At 38.3% G+C, this 21,736-nt stretch overlaps 1 protein-coding gene across 1 annotated transcript in view; it reads right to left on the minus strand.

Moving 5' to 3' along the window:
* Positions 1 to 1,284: 1,284 nt before the first annotated feature.
* Positions 1,285 to 21,736, minus strand: part of ADAM12 (ADAM metallopeptidase domain 12) — a 187,584-nt gene continuing 167,132 nt past the window's right edge. The window contains exons 15-23 of the mRNA XM_075155286.1: positions 19,902 to 20,010; positions 19,595 to 19,793; positions 17,057 to 17,134; positions 14,896 to 15,004; positions 11,686 to 11,821; positions 10,942 to 11,050; positions 10,304 to 10,486; positions 3,851 to 3,978; positions 1,285 to 2,648 (exon numbers count right to left, since the gene is read on the minus strand). Coding sequence (XP_075011387.1) covers positions 2,588 to 2,648; positions 3,851 to 3,978; positions 10,304 to 10,486; positions 10,942 to 11,050; positions 11,686 to 11,821; positions 14,896 to 15,004; positions 17,057 to 17,134; positions 19,595 to 19,793; positions 19,902 to 20,010 — 1,112 coding nt within the window. The 3' untranslated portion in view covers positions 1,285 to 2,587. The remainder of the gene's footprint in view (positions 2,649 to 3,850; positions 3,979 to 10,303; positions 10,487 to 10,941; positions 11,051 to 11,685; positions 11,822 to 14,895; positions 15,005 to 17,056; positions 17,135 to 19,594; positions 19,794 to 19,901; positions 20,011 to 21,736) is intronic.

Here is a 21,736-nt window from a genome sequence, read left to right on the forward strand (position 1 = left end):
AGTTAGTTCACAGCTTGTACACAAATATATTTTTTCCCAGATTGTGCGGGCGCTCTGTCTCTCTTGTTGAATTGTTAAAGCCAGTAAAAGGTATTACATTAACGATGCCCTATTGCCGCTGGGCTCCTGCTGCTCAGCTGCAGAAGCCAGGGATGTCCTCTCACACCTCATCCACGATGGATGGCTGGACTTTCTTCCTCTAGCAACAGCATATGTGATACCAGGCAGCATATGTTGATGCTTGTGCTGTTCTTCAGCTCAGGAATACACTGACAGGTATGGGGCTCTCTGAGGGGTACAAGCCAGTGGGCAAGACCATCCAGGTATTTTAATCTAAAACCTCTACTGTGCTGGGACTGGGGACACCTACCCAGTGTCCTTATCATCATTCTTCTGCTGTCTTCCTCCATACATGAAAAAGCGTGTGTGTGGTGGGGAAGAAGGGAAGAGGCACTCACCTGTATGTCCAACAGGTTCTCAGCATCACCCGAGAAGCGTTTTAGCTTTGCTGTGCTCGGGTCCACAGGTCTGCGGACTGTTCTGGACTCAGTGTCGGTGAGATGGCTGCTTGCAATCACAGGGATAGGATTGGGTGCCCTGTATGGATATTTCTGTTTCTATACTTGTAAGACTGCATAGCTGGGTCACGTTTATTTTAAACCTGAAGTTTAATTTAAAGCTTTAAGTTTGTACACGTGCTAAGTCTTACCTGAGCTGGTGCCATTAAATTCAGATGTTAGAACTGCTGATGCAAAGAGGTATTACAAACTTTTTAGCCATTTAATTTCACCTTCTTCTTTCACTACTAAGTTTCATCTTATGATTTTCAGTGGTTATCAGAAACATTTTGATACAGCATGATGACTTGTCATTCTAAAAATGACAAGTATTCAAACAAGCAAACTGAGATCATGTCTCTACTTCAAATTGAGATGCCCCCTTCACCCCCCCATTTTAGAGATAAAGCTACTGTTGAGAGGAAGAAGTTAGTGTTTTAAACACAAAATATCTAATTACGTAAAAAGCATTATTTTGGTTTCGACTGCATTGCCAAGCCTAGGATACTCTTGTAGTGATTCTCCATTCATAAGGCACTGTTGTTGCTATCAGGGTTGCTTTAGGAATTGAAATGCTTTTGTGAAGCATTTACTTGTGTTTTATTTTGCTATTCAGCAACAAACTAAACTATGGTTTATTTAGTTTATCCATAAACATGAGTGCTATATTGCTACAATGAGGAATAACTGGGAAAATTAAATACAATTACAGTTACTGAATTGAGATCCAAGTTTCTATCAATGCTTTTATTTTTGCTTAAAGAAACAAAAACTACAAGCAATGAAGAAACTAACCTATATAAGGTAATAGTTCCTTCTCCCTCTATTTCAACTGATATTTGAAAATTGGTTTTATTACAGCATAGGTGAAACAACTGTATTCAACAGTGCTACTGAGAAGGTACAGAAGAGATGAGATGTAATGCTACCACATAGCAAAGACATTAAATTTTTTTTCCATGTCTTAGTATAACCAAAGTCTATGTATTAAAATATGCATTTTGATTTGAAAATTAAGAAACCCAGAACAATATTCTAGACGTTAAATACAAAACAGTAGTAAATATGCAAAATACAGTTGATAAGCAGAGCGATGAGGCAAAAGAAATAAGTATAATACTTGATTCTTAAAATGTAATTCTTTGTAATGCTGGGCTTCCCCCCACCCCCTGCGTGTAATGTGTTGTCAGTCTAACCAGGACGGCTATGCAACATAGTGAGATGGTACTACCTTACACAGTATAGTTGAATTTAACTACCAAAGCATCAAAAAGGTAATGACACTGGAAGGCCTGATATCTGCATTAATATGTACTAACCATATTGTGTCTGAGGAAAATGAGGTTAAAAAAAATACAGTTTTATGATATACAGTACTTCTTCAGTAAGAGAACTTGTCCAGAGTGAATACATCCTCTTTCAGCACAGATTTCTCGACGATTTCAAACAGTAATATGAAAACTGAACTTACAGTACAACTGCTAACACTGAGTGATACTTTGGTTAAATACATGTGTTACACATCTATGTGCAGATATCGGGCATTTCACCATGTTCCAGAAGAGATTTTTTTTACCCTGACATATTATTCAAAAGTTTCTTATGAACCATTGAGATTGAGTTGTTTATACATTTGATTTATCCATGAGTATCAGCACTCCTTAAAGAATAGATCAAAACTAAACACTCTACATAGGACCAATAGAGCAGAATTATTCAAGTTCAATGAAATATTACAAAAAAGGCTTCCTTTTTAGGAAAACTCAGCTATGGTAAAAATATCTACTACAGTGCACTGCACTGTAATAAATATTCAACATAAATTAATAATTTACAAGTACCTGAGCAAGTATACAGAGCACCATAGCACAGCACAGCACCAAAGGCAGTAGCTCAGAATTCTTAAAAATAATGCTGTTTTAAACATTAAAAATTCTAAGTATTGTCATAAAAATGAACTCCAGCTGGAGTTTAAAGATAGTGCAAACTTCTGTCTTCACTTTTTAAAATAAAGGTGTCAGATTTTCTAGTCATTTCACATCAGCAGTGTTGCTGGACCTGGATACCTGTGGTGGATGCTTAGGAGCAGGTCTGTCGGAAAGAAAGAGAATAGCAAATTGTTATTTAAACTTTTGTTAGTTCTCACTGCCAGCATCATGCTTGTGGCATGAAGATGGATGGTTAAACCTCTTAGAGAGAGTTATCGAAGCTAACGTCAGACACGTAGCATAGGACTCCCGTACTGGGAGGAGATCAGACGTTACTATACACACAAGTCCCGTCAAGAAGCGCAAGTGGTACCAACAGACTCCTTTTTTTTGGTTCAGGTGTTAATTGCTGCTAGCTCAATTGTTGTTCTTTAAACTCTTTATTTCTTTGGGTGCTCACCAATTTTGCATCTGTTCAAAAATGCTACTTAATGCCGTAGAGTAGCAGCTGGTTTCAAAAAGTTGTAGCAGTCAGCTTGAAATATTATTACTTTCAGAATATCTTACTAGAATGGACAGCCAGGAGCTTCACCAAAGTTCACTCTTGCAGTCTTTTTGCTAGAAATATTAGGAAACTAACTTGATTCTATTTTTAATTTTTCTGAGCAATGTTAAGTGCCTCACTAGTGGAATTCTTGTAGCTGAAAAGACTACTTTTATCTTCCTTGGAGCTCACTTTTTATTCGTAGGAAACTCAAGAATATTGGGTAAGAAAATATCATTGACTACGCCCATTACCATTGGGCATAGTTATTTCACTTCCAAATTATGTTTTTTCAACATCCTTTTTTTTGTACAATTTGTATGCTTTCTGAATGTTTTGGGTATTATTTTCAGATGATATAAATTGATGTTCCATTGTGAAATGTGTGAATGGAAAATTGCTTTTATTGGTGGTTGATCTTAACAGCATTCAGTTCTCAGCCTAATTCTGTAGGTGGTCTGAGTAGGAAATTTTTTTCTGCAAGAGCTTTGTTTCTCTTGAAATTGGTGCTTATTAACTCCTTTCGTTTGCAAGGAACTGTATTTATTGGGCAGTTTTTGTAAATATACGGTCAGATGCTTACAGTCAAACCTTCATATGTAGTATAAATTCTCATACTTCTGTGGAAGTCAGTGCAATTGTGCTGATGTACTCCCAGTGAGAATCAGTCTGATGCTGCGTGCTTTTATATAAGCAAATAGAAAATGGTTGTTGCGTAGCTGCCAGCGATAGTTACAGCAGAGCACAGTTACTCAAGACATTTTAGACCTGTCATTGAACGAAGTGCTATAAATCAAACCATTTTGATTAGGAGAACCAACCTTACGGGAGTAACGTGAGGCAGAGCTTTTGCGTGTCCAGGCACTGCTGTGCATGCACTGTTACAGCGCGCTTTGTTCAGAGGGTCTGCTGGTAGAGGCTTGCGAGGAGGGTTGGGTTTGGGGTTTTCCTATTGTAAAACATAAGGTCATATTAGTCTTTGGAATTGACATAACTTACTTAATATAGGAACAACTGAGATAAATTGAAGATAAGTTTGGAGTAGTTGTGACCCCATATATTTAAATGAGTAAGCCATAACTTATTAATAAACAGGCACTTATGTTTTAAAACAAAGGTTTAATACTATATTTTAATGATTTGGTTTCTTCTGATTCTTTACTCTAGAAATACTGAGTGCATCTATACTGGAGTTAATGATTAATTGGTGGAAAACGAAAACAACATAGATTGAATACATAACATTTTAAAAGTAATTATACAGAAAGATGGAAATACTAGAAATGACTTTAAAATGCAAATTCAGATGACCACAAAAACAAACTGCTCAAGTCCAGTTTGAATTGGTAGCATCTGTGGAATTTTTTTTAGAGATGCTGCTGTGCTTTCATTCTGTGGAATTAAATGATTCATTAATAAAGAACAGAAGTCATCTGCTGTCAGGCATGAGCTAATGTCTCTTCTGTGTGGTCCTTGAAACACTGCAAACATGGTAATGTGTCTATTTGTGGTCTTCATTATGAAGAACTGGGATGGATTAAGTGACTTGCTCAGGGCGCACAAAAACTCTCCAATATATCCAAAACCTCTCTTCAGATCCTTCTACTATTTGAATGGCATAGTCATGCTTTTTCTAACTAATTTTATTCTTTATTATTAGTTTGCCATAACTATCATTAGTAAAGTTGACCAAAAAGAAACAAGAAGAGCTTACAAGTGTAATCTGGTTAAAGATCCCCTGAAAGATGTAATCAAAACAAGCAATCAGAGGCATGAATTGCTCATGAATAAAGTACAACTTTTCATTATTCGTTTTGAGCATCCCTTTGTTTTCTTACTTTTCATGGCGAACGTTTGCTCTTTCAAGAAGAAAATGCAGGTTTTCTGTCAGTAGGCATTTTGATAAGGAAGAAAATATGGGAGCTTAAGTAAACCTCATATATAGTCATTTCAAATTTACCACAAACTACATTTTAAAGCTGTCTCTCTTCTCTTTAATAATGTCTTATTAAAAAGAGGGACTTCATAATGTCCCTCTTCTTTTTCACTCTTGGTATAACACGTACTAGTTCTTGAGTGAATCAGAAATAGCAACATGAAAAAATTTCTTATTTTAACTTATTGTTATAGCCAAATCTCATATTCAGTATAAAAATTAGTCTTGACTGTCTTCCACAAGAACTTCCACTCAACCAAGATAAACATATCTTGCTGTAAGAAGTTTGTCTGTGAGCTCTGTCTTTGGGGGTAAAAATAATTGCAAATATTCTTGAAATAATCAGGCCTGGAAAATGATGAAATAAACAGCATGCTTGTAAATACTTGATGTAGCTTTACCTCATAGGGCTATCCTGTTGAAAGTCACAGCGTTTAATTAAACACTAGCAAAGGAAGTTCTTCAAAACATGATCATTTCCCATGATACAGAACTAGAACCTTAAAACTATTAAGAGAAGAAATCTTACCGTCAGAATTTCTTAGCTGAAGTTTACTTTGTGCACTACATTTCTTACACAATGAAATCTCAATGTGTGTGTTTTGAAGTTAAATATACCAGTTGGGAACAAGTTAGATCACAGCAGAAACTGATACTTTTTAAATAACTGAATTATTGCTACAGTAAAATATAAATTTAAGTTGCTTCTGTAATAATTTTGTTAAAAGTCATCATATATATTACATGGGAGAGTATATGCATCATCACCTCGACTGTGACAGCATTTAAAAAAAAGAGTTGTAACCAACGCACAAACAACAGCATTATAAAGACAGCAAACGAGAAATGCGTCTTCGAACACCAGAAAGCCTTTATTCCCTTGACTGCCTTCATAGAAGTGGCCTTTTCCCACAAGTACTTTTAAATGATTAATCACATGAATAAGTAAGTCTGATCACATGAGTATTCAGCTGTTGCTTGATCAGTCCCCAATTGTTATTGCATGATTTGTATTTAATCTTCAATTGGCAGAATGGTTAGGTACCAGTTGGGAAGAGGAACCAATCCAGGTTCAACAGTCTAGAGAAACAAAGGTCTGAAGAGCTTAAGATCTGGTAAGGATGAATGAACAAAAAGAGAGAACTGCCCTTGTTTATTTGGTTGTGTTCATTAGCTATGTCCTATGTCTAATCACCACCTGCAACACCCGACAGTAGGGAAAGATTGACTTTCTGAGAAGCTCGGAGCCGCTAGGTACTAATGGGACCCTACCGGTTGCCTTTTTTCCCACTCTTTTTGCCGGGGAAGCTGGCTGAAATGGCTAATCCATATGTGCTGGTCTAGAACAGTTCTTCAGCTCTGGAGTGAGCATCTTCTCACAGCTAAGCGTTAAGATAATCTTTGATGCCTAAGCTAAACTAATTCTTTAGGCCCCCTTATTCCAGAAGAAACATCCACGTGATGAAGTATGTCAAAACAGCAATCATACTATAAATATCTCTGATGCGTACACAAGCCCAACACCTCACTTCTTTTTTTCTTTTCCCCGAGCTTGTAAAAATGTCATCCTTGAGTTAATATCCTTAAGGAGGAAGCAGCAAAGTGGCTTGACAGAAAGTCTAATGTGGCAAGCTAGTAAGAAGGGGTAAAAGAAAGAAAAGAAAAAAAAAAGGGGAGGGAATTCAGATAAAAATGGAGATGGGGAATGTGTAATGGCTGAGATGAAGCAAAATGGAGGAGCACTTCATAGACAGGAGATGCCAGCACCAGAAAATGCCACCAGGAAAACATACATCCTTAGGAGCAGAGGAAAAAATATTTTAAGCAATAAATCCCCTGCCCCAAACTGATTATAGGATGGTCTTCTATATTCTTTGTGTGCCACAGGAGAATCCAAATTGATACAGCTTTGTATGTTAAGATGTGTGGAAACTCGCTGTAGCCTTTGATGTCCTGGCAAGTCCGTAGCGCAGCTCACAGTACCACCATGGCTGTGCTTCCCTGCTTCATCTCTCTCTCCTTTCTCCCAGCCTATTTTTTTCCCCTACAGAGCTTCAGCTCTTCAATACAAAGAGTTTATGGATGCATGTATTTGTCCAGTTTTATATCAACAACTTAATGCATACTGTCTCTATATTTGGGGAAGTATTGTTTTAAATATTGTGATGATCTCTTTTTACAGCTCTGCTAGGAAGAAAAACATAATTCTCATATTGAGCAGCTACAAAGACATCAGGTGCATGAAGCTTTAATTTTTTTCACTGATTTTTAAATAAGCAACTGGAAGAAGGTTCTTGCCTGAAATGCACTGGGTGAGAAGGGGTGTCTTCCTCAATCTATTTAGATGGGAACTTAATTTGTGTTAGCCCTCTGTGTCTAAAGCCAGTCTAAGGTGTCATAGGAGAGGTATCCACAGGAATAACTGTGGCAGAACGAGCAGAAGGTGAGCCCAGCTCAATTTTACTAGGGGAAAAGCAAAAACACAAAGCTATATTTCCTGTAGTAAGGATGACCTGTAAAATATGAGATATATTTTGGTAATAAGATGATGAGTATCTGAGGCAGCAAATGAATGCTAACAGTAACAAGACCAAGTGGAAGAGCTCAAATCGGAATGCACGGACTGAAGCCAGGGTTAGTATAAACCTGCACCATTCCCGTGATTTCGATGGTGCTGTGCTGATTTATATTGACTGTGAATCTGGCCCATAAATAAAGTATGTTTGCCTTGCAAAAGCATCTGAAAGAAGAAAAAGCTGTTTATCAGTTAAAAGACTGTTAAATATTAAACTTGGCAGCAGTTCATTTGCTAAGGTGTTTTTTTTTGTTTGGGTTTTGTTGTTGTGGGTTTTTTTACCATTTTGCTTGCATCTGAAAGGAAATTTTATAGCAAAATAATAATCTAGTGGCTGTCTCAACAGCCACTAGAGGGGAAAAGAGTTGTCTTAGAGTCTACTTAGTATGTTGTGCCTTAGCTATCGGCTGCTGTAAGCCCAGAGCAGCAGGAAAGTAGCTCGTGCTTACATATACCTCTCAGAAGGGAGAAGCAGAAGGAGGCAGCTGCGAAGCCATAGAAACAGTGAATGTGTCAGATACTCTTCTTCAGCACTATACTGCAGTACGGCGCATCTGGATGAGATTATGAATGTAGCAAGGATTTTTAAAATGCTTCCTCTTGATGACCTGATGGATGCAGTTCCAAGAGAGTGCTGAAGCAATACATTAAGTAGTATCTATATAAACTAGACCAAAACTATTCTCAAGTTAATTTACTTCTTCCAAGCGTTGAGGGAGTAAAATTGTTAACTTCAGAAGAAAAGGTTTTCTTCCCATACAGTGTTTTCTGTGTCCCTAGGATATAAAAAGTGGTTATTTCTGACAACCTTGAATTGAGGTTATGGACATAATTTTGAAAGAAGCCACTCTTGCTTATTCACTAGGTTGCCTTGAGTTGATCCCCTGTTTGTCCTACTTCTGTTTCATGCAGCAACTGAAAATTGAAAACAGCGATGTTTTGCTTGATGGAGTAACCGTCACAATTAATTTGAGCTGCCAAACTGAAAAGCTTTTTGGCAGTTTCAGATCTGTCATCTTTGGTAATGATAGTATTAGAGATCTGGTATTCTACCTTGCACTTTATGTGGGATTTGAAGGGGAGGGCACTTAGGAACATGAATTGTAGTGGTGCATTGGGCGGCTTTGATGTGCGATGACAGGCTGGGGCAATACAGATGCACCATCAGAATGAGAAATGACTGCTTTTTCTTGGAAAGCCTTTTCTCCATCTGTCTTCTGCTAGCGGGAGACAGTGTAAGCTTGTAAGTTGCTAGATATAAGAAGAAAAAGAAGAAATTTCTTCTTTTTTTTTTTTTTTTTTTAAAGGAACTATTTGATTGAAACAGAAGAGCACTTGTACTTAAAATCTTAACTTTGACCACTGTGAAATATGCAGAACTTTTTAAGGAATACAAGAAAATAAACAACAAAACCTTGGAGCTAAAGACAAAAGAAACACAAACAAATAATACTTCAGATTTCCTATAAAATTGATTTTAGAAATAATCGGTATTTCCCATCCCCCTGAGATGGAAAATAAATGGCTAGCAAGATGGAAAATGGAAGAAAAGAAAAGCTTAAATACTTTGAAAGCAATTAATAAACTTATAAAAGTTGGTCTAACCTGAGTGATTCGATGTTCAGACTTAGACAAAATTAAAACTAGATACAGTTTTTCTGCTGCCACAATACGTAAGCACGCCGCCACGGCAGCTCAGCACTGTCTCATCCCTTTTGGTTCCTGTGTTCGCTTTACAACCACTTTTCAAAGCACTGCACTGCAGCAACTGTTCCTCACAGCCATATCCTCCCCTAAATCATCGGGAAAGCGTCTCACTGCAGCTCACAAGGTTGCTGCATGAAGAAGGCGCTCTGTCCTCGGACATCCTAGCGAGGTTACGGATAGGGACAGTCACTCAAGACACAGCTATCTGAGTACGGATTTGCAGTATGTGCAAATCGGTGGGATACTCATTTAAGATGATAGCTTGGTGATAACATTCGCTTCATTTTAATCTGGTACTGTATCCAGAATAGCACCAGGTCTACAAAACAGAAATAGCTGGGCGCCCGATTCCTTTGCTTAGACACAGTCACGCTACAAATGCAACCAAAAGAGAGAGGCCAGTGACAAGAAAAGGGTCAATTTAATACAGACAACTGCACAGACAACTTCATCCACCCTGAACATCGCCTTGGGATGCATCTTATTACAAAAAAAAAAATTCAAACATTGCAATGAGAGGCACGTCTACATGAAATAGTGTGGGTAATTACAAGTCTGCTTTTCAGAAAAAAAAAAGCAATTCATACACCCCTCGGCAGAACAGAAGCACATCAAGCTGATATACCTTTTGCTCTTGCTCAAGACATCTGCGGCCTGACTGCCTAAACTGTATCACTGTGTTTGGCAGTTGCTAACAAACGGTACAGTTTCCCCTCTGGTTGGGCCGCTGGCAAGATGAGCCTGTGTTTGCCTGTAATATGGAGCTTGTTTATTCTGTTGTGTCTTTTGAGCGGTGAACAGAGAGTTCAGGATCCTAAATTTTAGGATCACAGCCTGAGTTGGCATAAAACAATATAACCTCCATGAGCAAAATGGGAACTGAAGATATCTTTGTGAAATTATCTACACACATTTCTAAACTTGTACAAAGTATAAAGGAAATACTGTGGAAAAAGGCCGGTACGAAAGATGAGAAAACACTTCATTCCTATTCACCACACGCAGATACTCACACACTAAATATTAAACCGAAGCTAAAAGAAAACCAGCGGTTACCTGGGCGAACCTCAGCGAAGGGTTGGCTGGCAAGGGTCGTTCAGGCACAGCGTGATGACATGGCAGCTGGGGAAGGGGCGGAAGGACCCGCTGCGGTGTTTTTAATTGTGGCAAATCGTGTGTCTTCACGGGGTTACTAATGTCAATGATCTGATACGGCAGCGGTCGTCTTGGACCATCTCTCTATAAAAACAACCCCAACAAAAAAGTTATAAACATCCAGAGTTGACATAAGCATTACTACTTTAAAATCTATGTTTTTCGCTTGCTTTTCTCTTCTACTCAGCTTTCATTGACCTTCAACACCTCTGCAACCAGAGAAGCAACTAACAGCTTCCAGAGTCCTTCTCAAGTGCTAATCCTTCACCGTTTAGCTGCAGTGTTCTGGTGTAGGCTGGCTGGCTCTATCCTGGAGACGAAACTCTTTCTTTTCTGCACTTGACAGCTCCACCTGTCTAAAACTTGGAAGCCATAAACGTATTTTGAAGCCTACATCTTCTCCCATTTTACATATTGTTAGTTCGACATGATATTAAGATCATGTAATAATTGCGTTATAATAAATTACTTAAATGAGATCCAAAATATATACTATGCTTTTTTCTTCCTTTTTTTTTTTTAACTATTTAGGGACTCACTTTTTGTATGTTTGTATTTTGTGGCTTCGTGATGAGATTTTTACTGAGAGATGTGGTATGAACATGATTAGGCTCAGATGAACTTGAAGGTCTTGCTGGAGTCACAGACCTGCAATACAAACATATATTTATTGAACACAACATTCTATTTTATAACATTTTTTTTAAACAGTAGCCTCTTTTCAGAATGAGATTTTGCAAGGACTTTCTGACTTTTTATAGTAAACAAGGAAAGTAAAAATTGTCTAGTGTTCCTGCAAGAATAAAAATATTGATTTTTTGGAAACCAATAGTCTGTTAAATTAGCTTCTGCAATCTGTGGAAATGCAGCTTTGTAACACCCAAGAGACTATTCTAATGAATCTAGCATTTAAACAGTAATGACCTCAAATATGAAAGTTGCAGCTCCCTCGACTGAGTTTAGATAAAAAGCCATGCAATGTAATGAAACTATTTCAAGCAAATGAAAATAAAGGTAATACTTCCTTCACTTCTTAATTTTTTACCAGGAAGAAAAGAGGTATATAGTTAAACCAAAAACCTACATTATTTACTGACAATCGATAAAGTTAAACTAAACCAGGAAAAACACCGCGGTTAATACCCGGTGAATATTTTCGTTAAGGTTGGCTCTTTCTAACATACTCACACCGTTCTGTGATGAATGTCAAGATGAGAGCTGCCATGTTTACAGCTACTTTCTACTAATATCTATTAGAGTATAATTAGTGAAAATGATCATACCTTAGTTTCTCTATTGTTGTCTTTTTACTTGTAAACAACCATCTCATGAAAGTCTTCCTTTTCAGATACATGATTGATCCAGCAAAGATAAGGCACAGAACGGTTATCAACACTCCTATGGTTAAACTCTTATTATCTGCAACAAAACACATTGAGTTAACTTCTAGCAAGAGCCATCTTCACTGAAATGTGTTATGTGGGTGGAGCGGGACATTGCTGCCTGGCCCGGGTTTCTAACTGCAATGCAGGTGAAGTGAATAAACTATGAATTAAAGACTAATAAACTCTTATTTCTTCCAGACTGATGCTTGAGTTTTGGTCTGGTTTAAAGTTATTTAACACTGGGGAAAAATTGGTTAAAATATAACATTGCAGGACCCTTCCAACTGAACTATTCTATTCTAGCCAGATATCTGTCTCCAAACATGAACATCTCCATGTCCTCTCTCTGCACCTATGTCCAGGTCCTGCTTAGGTTGTCACCTGCAAATGGGGCCATAAGGCGGATGGGCTGTCGGCCTCATCCAGACACCCAGAGGGTGATGGCTGTAGCAATGCCGACCGGCACCTTCTTCAGGGGCTGCCAGGGTGGGAGGGAGACAGAGCCTGAGGGCGAGAAAAGGGAAGAAATGCCTAGATCATGGTTTGGTAAAGTGCAAACTTTTAAATATTCTGTCTCTCAAACATAAGCGGTAACCTTAGCTCCCTTATAACCCATAACTTTAAGGGTTTCATTGTGCTTTAACGCTGGGCAAACAGTCTGAAACCTGGAGTACTGTGGTCCAGCCCAGACGGCTGTCAAGTCGCACTGGAGGCAGGCGAGGAGCCGAAGGAAAGCCTTCAGCATCGGTGGTGTGTGCTCTCGGAGGGATGCTCTGCTCAGCGAGGGGCTGCAGCCTTCTCTACCTGTTCCAGTTTTCAGAGGGCTTTAAGCTGCCTTAAGTCCCTTGCTGGGACCTAAGTGAGGCACAATAGTGAGAGGAACCCCGAGTAGAGGACTTGCAGCTGAAAGCAAGCCTTATTTTTAGGAAGAGGTAAGCAGCAGCTCTGATGGTTATGGATATATGATATGATCATTGCCCGGAGGAGAGGATGTTGTGATTCTTCAGGACTGCTGACCTAAAAAACGCGTACTCCCACAGCAGGAGAAGCATCTTTAATCTTTGCTCTGGTAACCCATCATCACTGTCCCAGTCTCATCCTGATTGATTTTCAGCCAGCTGGCTCTCGTCTACTGGCCTAGGCTCACTCGGATGCTGGTGAACAGAGTCAGCAACACCGACTGAACAAACTACACGTGGGGCTTGACGGGGCACGAAGGGCTGTGCTTTTTACCTTATAGCACTGCAGAATAATAAATCCCTCACCATCTCTAAAAGAGTCATGAAATTAATAAGCTAAGATTATGCAATTTAAATTAATTAACTTCTCTACCTAACAAATATTTAAGGCTTCTTTGTAAGAAAAAGACAGCGTGTGACACACACACGTTTATTCTAAGTCAGGTGGGTAAAATCAGTTACTAAATACTGATGAGACCATGTGCCTTGTTTGACTAAGATGAAACTATTTTATTGAGCTAATCCTTCTGTAATTTGATTTAGAGATGTGCAAACTTTCTGGATCATAATCCAAACCACCCCATCACGTGTTCATATTTAAATCCAAGTGTCAGCGATAGAAAATTAGGTCCTCTAGCAATTTCCATATTTGTTTATTCCCAGTATTACCGAATGTAGCACTGTCTTTAGAGAAAAATGGTGAAACTACCACACTACATTAAACTATTGTTAAAACAATTTTCTTTAAATTGAAAAGTTGGCTTCCAAAACACAAAACGCAAGAATTAGCAAAGATGTCCTATATTTGTCTTCTCCAGTTAGTGTTGTCTATGCAGCACATTATTATAATATATTTTGTAGCTCCCTGGATACTTAGCTTTCAGGTAAGCTGAAAAAGGACTATACCGCTTTAGAGCAAATCTTAAAAGAAAACATTTCACACACAAGTAATCACACTTGTTCATGGCCTGAGCACGGTTTCTTTGCTATCTTACCGACTTGTAGGTACTTAAAATAAAAAGATCTTTCAACAGTGAAATCATAATGTGAAGCTTTGTCGTGGAAACGACCATGGTGTCATAAATCCAGGATTACAATTCACTGCAGGATCTGGCACGTAGAGAATACAATCCATTTTGGTTTTGAATAGCATTATTCATATGAAAACACGCAGATAATTTTCCAGTAAGTTTTAATTTATATATGCATATGTGAGTATACTGCTTGTCTTGTCCCTTCCTCAGACATAAATCAGGAACATCTCTATGGAAGTCACTAAAATTACAGTGCTCTGGAGAAAAATTGGCACGTGATGATTATCAAATCCTATAAAGTTCACAATGTGTAGAAATAATTCTTTCTGAGGTTGGCCAAAGGTGAAGTAAGATACTATAGCCAATGTTCTGCAGACTGACCAAGGGGAAATTACAGAAAATGCACGTCTCCTGCTACTATCATATGTGAGGGCAACTTCTGGTAAATGTGTGGAAGCTATCTATAAAAAAGTAGTTTTAATCTGATACGGTCAGAAATCTGCTCTTTTCCACAATACAAAAGATCCTCCTTAGAAGCACAATATCAAATACATTTTTGATTTTTGATTATGCAGTAATTTTGCATTTATAATCATTGCAATATCCGCTCTTCATTAGGCAAACAACTACAGAAGCAGGTTATGGGTACAACAAGGTAGTTCTACCCCGATGCACTCAGTGGAGGACACTGGAGCTTGGCATATCTCAAGGTGAATCCAAGAGTCCTGCAACATTCATCTACCATGGCAACAGGATTAGCTCAAGTGTGGGACTTAGCTCCTCATCCTCGGCTTAAATCAATACCATTTCTCACTTATTGCAGTGAGCTACTAAACTTGACCATGTATCTTGAAAAAAAAGGAAAGGTAAAGCAAGGCAAAGAAAAGAACCCACCAGGACCACTGTGCCTTCAGTTATGCCAGAAAATTGATGCACTCAGCTAGCCTTCGTTTTGTTTCACAAAATTTTCACGTTGGTCAATGCGTTTGGATTAAGCTATTATTTGATTTACTGACTTATTTCCCAATCTTGTAAGTTCATTGCTTACAAGAGGACACTTTGTATTTCCACTCTTTATCATGGAAACAACAAGCAAGGCATGAATCACTACCAACCTGCTTGCCTAATTGGTCCGCTGTCCACGCTGCCACCAAACCCTGGCTTGTCACAGTACGGGGGGGCCCAGTCAGCCTCGCAGTGACAGTTCTTTTTATTGTTGCAGACCTGCGAAAGAAGACAAAAGACCTAACGTGAAAAGGATTACCCTATACGTCTGAGAACAGCAGTAGCTGATAAGGCCTCCTAATCAGATAGTGACACATCTGAAAGAAATAAAACTTACAGAAGAAAAGAGATGTGCTGGTGTCTGCCTATTGGCACAACTGAGATGGCATAGAGCAACTCTGAGAGCGAGACACCATGGAGCAACGGGGATCCTAAAAAAGCATTATTTATTTGGCAGGTAATCGTTTGAGTTGCACCAGCTGACAACTTCAATAATATAAGGATAATCACACAACTCTTAAGTCTTATTCTCTCTTTGCCTCCAGCAGCAACATCATCTGCTTTCTAACTTCTGTTCCTTCTGCCTTCATAGAACAAGGGTCTCTCTACGCTGTTAATGCTGTAAAGCTTTGTCAGCCCACTTGAACACTCCTGTCCATCAAGGGCTTGCACTAGCCTGCATGCGCATTTTCCCACTGCTCAGATCCCCCAGCTCTAAGATGAAGAACATGTGAAACTGGAATCAGGGCTGAGGAAACCCTCCCTTTGATACCACACCTGCGCTGTCTATAAAGATACGGTCCTCAGTGTTCTGGTGGTTTTAATGGGAGTTAAGGACCAACTAGCGAGACCTGATTTACCAAATGCTCCCTGTAGAATAAGGGAGCTCCAAAAGACTGGAGTCCATCATTAACATCAGTCTGTTCCCGCTGCACGGAGCAGAAGGAGCCGGTAGACTCATGGCTTTTTCCTCAGGAGGTCCCACAGTCCCGAACACCCATCAAAAGAAAGGCTGCTTTTTTATCTCCTTTATGGCACAGTCGTGTAGATGCTCAAATTGACTTTTTTTTTGGGCTTAGGGCTAGTTGTCAGTATGGTCCTAAATTCTGTGCTAACACCGATCATCACTGATCTATCACCACCATGGGGAAACCCCACAATAGATTAATAAATGGCTTTCTCAGTAAGACACTTGTTAGTTCACAGGAGTTTGCAAATACGCATTTTTCTGGCAAGGTCAGCTGGCAGGCTTTCAGAAAGACTATACTGGCTGTGTCTGCAGAGTATTAAAATATCATTCACATAGCTCCGGCTATGGTCATGTAAAATGCAAAAAAAAAAAAAAAAAAAGATTTACTTTTCAAATACAGCAAGATAATTAAAAATATAATTCGTTAAGCATTATTTTTTAAATTAAAGCACTACAAGAGTTTCCATCTACAATTCCACGAGGTCATTTTTTGCTACTCAGGAGTCACCAGAGGTTCTCCATTGTACAGACATAAAGATGCCAGTCTAAGCTGATGCTCATTCCAGCACAAGGATAACTTGCAGCACCACCAACACTGCACAGTTTTTCAAATGCCGGGTGATAAAATGAGTTAAAGCAAATTAAAATCCCTTCTCAGGAAAGGACAGAGAATTTCCTACGGCTCTTCCAATGTGGTTGCCACAGCTTTTCACAGAAACAAACAGATCGTCAGCAAATCAAGGTTAATTAGGCATAGCTTGACATAATTAACATTTTCATAATATAAATTAGGTTTCAAAACACTTTGATATTATTAACTGATATCATTAAATTTTTCATCCTGCACCACTTTCATACCATGAAACTCATCAATATGGTTTTACTTTATTTTAATACTTTTGGAAATGCTTTTCTATTTGACTCTTAATTCAAATACATATTTTAACTTCTCTGTATCCACATAGAAACTGTATTTTTTGAAATGTTAATGGGACTTCTTCATGAAGGAAGGTTAGACTTAAAATCCTTTGAAGATGACAAAATCCCTTTTTATCACAGACTGCTAATTAAGAACAAGATAATTACTGCTTGATAAATATTTCTTCATTAAATAAAAATGATTTCATTTCTTGCAGTTCATATAAGGGACATTGAAAATGGAAATACATAATAAAAAAGTATTGCAGTGACTTTGACTGATATATTACAAACAATCATAGATCCCAAAGCTATTACATAAAATGATTTCTTGCCCATTGTTTATTGACTGATTGTAAAAAAAGTGTTCCTATAATGCTTACTCCACGTCCATGGCACTTTGTTGCACATTTGTGTACACCAAAAACACTTGTATTCTGGCACTGGCGATTAAGGCAAATCTGCAAAATAAGAGAAAAGGAGTTTTAATAGGGACAGAACTGCTGGTGCTCACAAGGCATCACGCCCCTCTCTTATTCTGCTCATCCATCAACGCGTCTTGTAGCAGTTAAAGATTTCCCAATACACATGCTGCACTGACAACGTTACATTGACAAAAAGATAAGGACTCCAGAATTAGGTGTCGTCGTCTTCTTATGCCTTTCTAAGTCTTTTAGGTCCAAATCTGTGGAGGTTGAATTCTGCTCTCGATCGGCATCCTGGCCCACAGTGAATTTCAGACATAGTTCCTATTTGGTTGATATGCTGAGCTTGTGTAAACAAACACTCACAGTTTCACTGAAGTGGAACTCCTGGTGAGCCGCTGGGGTTTGGGGTTTTTTTTAAGCCAATTTAAAAACCAGTAATTTGCATTTTTTCAGGACTAGGAATGCACTGAGCAGGATTCTTCCCGATCTGGCTGCATTCATGTCTTCACAGCAGCAGATGATTCCTCAAGGAAAGGTTCAGGTCCCCTCGTGGTGTAAATTAGCATAGTTCTGTTTTTATCAGTAGTGCAATACTTTTTCGTGCTAGTACAGAACTTGGACCCGGGACAGCCTGAATATTTAACTGAGGTCTTTGATATATATGGGCTCATCATTGTTCTTCAGCAAAACTGAGACCTTTCTAAGAGTTTTCCCAAGCTAAACAATTTTTTTTGGTGTCAAATATAAACCAACCATATTTAAAGTGTAATAATAATCTTACAGGAAATGGAAGTAAACAAATAGCCTATGCAAAGTAATAAAATTCAATTTTTTTTGTTTTCCAGTCATTAAGGATAAACTTTGCCAATATAGCTGAAAATTGAGGTAAAAGCAAGATTAGTACTATCTAACAATACCATCAAACAATCAAATGACTGATGAAGATGTTAGTAATGAGAAGTTATCTTACTCAAAACTGAAAAAAGAAGAAATTAGGACTGGAATAACTGTTACTATGCCATGTTGACAAAAAAAAAAAAGAAAAAAAAAAACACTGCACAATTTTGGTCATGTTTAACTGCAGTTCAGTTCAGTAGTACTAAAAGTCAGTCACAATAATTAGCATTAAGCAGGGAATAATGTTGAAGGAGACGACAGGGATGCTTAATCAGGGCACTTATCCCCTGGGGAGAAGGAAAAATGGAAAGGAAATTAGAGTGAATTGGCATCAACATGCACGCATGTAGAGAATATGGTCTGATTACAGCAGTATTCACAATTCAAATATTCATAGTGCAGTAGCACACAGAATTTTGATCACATTAAAATGGCTGCATTTCAAATTGTGTATCTTCAGCTTAGAAAACTCAAGAATATTTAAATTCATATTCTTAATCCATAATACAAACGCACTAATGTCCTCAAAGTAAAACATACAATTTCATAAGTATTAGCCTGTGTATTCTATAGTATGTATGTGTATGATTAGATAGATTAGAAAGATTAAATACTCATTAGTAAAACATAATGGGGTGCTTTTCCAGCGTTGAATTTTCTTTGAAAAGATATTTTATAACAGATTGACTTAGAAATGTTGTAAGGGTTGTTTTCCTGTAACAGAACTAGTTTCACTAGGGACGTATTTTAAACCTGTTCCCAATGCAGTGTGGTAATCCAACATAAATCAAAAGCATTCAGAAATCCAGAGGCTTACTTGAATTTACCACAAATTATCAAAGCACTTTTTTTTTTCTTTTTGCAAGTAATCCACTGAGGGTATGGAAACTTTCTTCATTTCAATAGTTCCTGGACTCCTTTCCATTCCTCCCCCCTGTAAACTCATGGCTGTCTCCCATCTTTTTCTGTTCCTTTTCTCACAAAAGAAAAACTAAGAATGAGACAGCCATATGAAATTTGGACTACATTCACATTGGATAATTCACAAAGTTTGCAAAATACGATTGCAAAAATCGGTTTTGGTGGCTGAACATCAATGGGTTTATATTTTTATTTTTCTATTAGTGCATGGAGAAATAGATTTTCCTGCAAGAAAAAAAAAAGGGGGGGGAACCGTAATCAGTTGATATAATACATTTTGAAACCTAAAGTGAAGTTAATGACAGTTTTGCAATGCCATTAGACACCGGGAAAGTGAATACATTGAACTCCTCAGAAATTCATTAACGATCCTGTAATGTATTTTGCTGTACTTATTTTGCAGAAAACCTTTAGCCTACATGGACAGATACTTGGGACTGTCCTCAAAAAATCAGTTATAAACTTAAGCAACTTGCATTGCATCTGCAAATCTGTAATCCAGAACAGTGGCCAAAAGAAGAAGGGAGTAAAAATCTGACTCAGTGTGAGCATGAGAAACAATTCTTTTGTGGAAAAAAAAAATCCCAAAGCAAAACCCACTCAGTTTAGTCCAAAATACTTTGCAGCATGAGGGTAGTGATGTTCTCCTTGTTTGGGAGTATTTCAGAACCTTACTTTTCCATCTTCACACTTGGTTCCTGACAGCACAAGACCAGGATCGGGCATATCATCACCCAAATACACGTGGGTACCACGACACAGAATCTTGCCACCTTCCTGAAGCGGGATATTAGTTTCTATGGAAACAGCGTTGGTACCAATTACAGGTCGATTTGCTCCCCCTTGACACTGAATTTTTCCACATTTAGCATCTCTGAAGGAAGTAAACAAAACCAAAAATAAGTTAAATAATTTTAAATGTTATAAGCCCTCTTCCACCACCCCTTGCATCTGTTCCCGTGTTCGTAGGGAGAGACCCTACCTGGGTTCACATTTAGCAAAGGAGCTCTTGGAGTCTTTGCCGCAGTTGCCGTACGGATCACCTGCAGAATTGACTCTTTCAAAGCAGATCCCAGGAGCAGGTTTCGCACCTGAAACAAAACCTAATCAGAACTTTCATCTCATACAAGGTGTTTTTAATAATTTTCTTTGCGTTCCACTGATGCTTTAGGGGAAGGTAAGATGTGATCTGCATATTGATGAAGCACAACAAACGAGTTGTGCTGGATCAGCATGCTAATTGAAGAGCCTGAATGTGCGGGTTTTCCACTGTTATTTGTCTCTCTTGGCAATGCTGAGCAATAGACAATGCAGAACTCATTCTCTTTCAGAATTTCTCTAGATGATATCCCTCTGAATCCTCCAAGGACACAAAAACTTTTAGCAAATGCCAAATCTAGTTTGGTGAAGAAAGACAAAGGCCAGCTGGTAAGTTAACTCCCTTCTTTTTACAGGAGTCCACATGATTCTAGCGAGAGCCCAAGAGCTGAAGCCAAAGAAAATACTTTTCAAGAAAGGCCTTTTTAAGTGCAATTCAGAACAACAAGAAACCAGAAAAAATCCAGTTGCAAACTAGAGTGCTATGTGACTAAAAACACGAACACATGACATGGCAAAGAGAATATGCTGCTGTTAGCTCAAGTTAATGTACTGGGGAGAAGAAGAGAACCCATCCCCACCTTAATCCTCAGTAAATTCATTCCTGCGAGGAAAGACTGACTTGAAAGAAGGGTCTTTTCTACCATGGTGGTAGAAGAGGAATCTGGGAAGACAAGGCAGCATCTGGTTCTTATCTACCATAGCCTTTTATGATGGAGACATGTCCTAACAGCAAAGGAACTTCCCTGATGGGAGTAGTACTGGAAACGTTAGTGCAGACAGATTACTCATCCCTACATTTTAGAAGTTAAAAGGTACTATTAGAACATCTATTCTAATGTCTTATACAGACAATCTCCTGTCCATTTTTTCCCAGATTATGACCAAGTATTGTGTATCTTCTAGGGGAAGATACATGCGTTCATCTGAAATGTCTAAGAGGTGGAGGATCTACTTCCCCGGTTTGACGGTTGCAATGATTAATTAGTCCATATATTAGAATTTAATTCCTTTCTTCTAATGTGAAGTGTGGCTTTTATTTCCAGCCAATAATTGCTGCTCTTTGTAAGATTAAGAGGCCCTTTGCTAGGGCCCTTTACTACCCCATATTTTCTTTCCGTGAAGATAATTAATAGCACAATCAAGCCATTGCCCACATTTCAACTACTCCAATGGACAGCCTTGCTTTGAGGAGACGAGGTCGTAAGGAGATACACTGGCTAAAACTCTTAACAGCTATCTGCTAGATATATTTTTGTACTTTTGATAGATCAGCCAAACTAAAACAAAAAGAACTGGCAACAAATGATGCGATAGCCTAAAGGCTGAGAATATACCATTTCTGCAGTGTTCCCTGATCTTTAGCAAAGACAGAATATCTGAGTTAATGTTACATTTTTTTCAAATGTTTTGAGCCACTTCCAAGTGTGTATGCCTCTAACTGTGGGTAAAACATATCATTTATTTAAACCATCCTGAAGATTTCATTTGAAAGCCTTCAAAGAGGAAGAAGGTTTTAAAAAAAAAGGGGGTCAAATTCCTGGAGAGGAAAATGCAAGTATGATTGTAAAACTTCCAGTTAGTGTGGATCTTTTCACTAATAACTCAAAGATTAAAGCCTCAATTAATTATCTGCATTTCACAGTCAGAAGCTTGACTAATACTATATACTGCTGAACAGCAATCTAACGCTATTAAGGACAAAGTATTAAAACTTGG

The sequence above is a fragment of the Calonectris borealis genome, chromosome 7 (assembly GCF_964195595.1).
Source record: "Calonectris borealis chromosome 7, bCalBor7.hap1.2, whole genome shotgun sequence".
Lineage (NCBI taxonomy): Eukaryota > Metazoa > Chordata > Aves > Procellariiformes > Procellariidae > Calonectris > Calonectris borealis.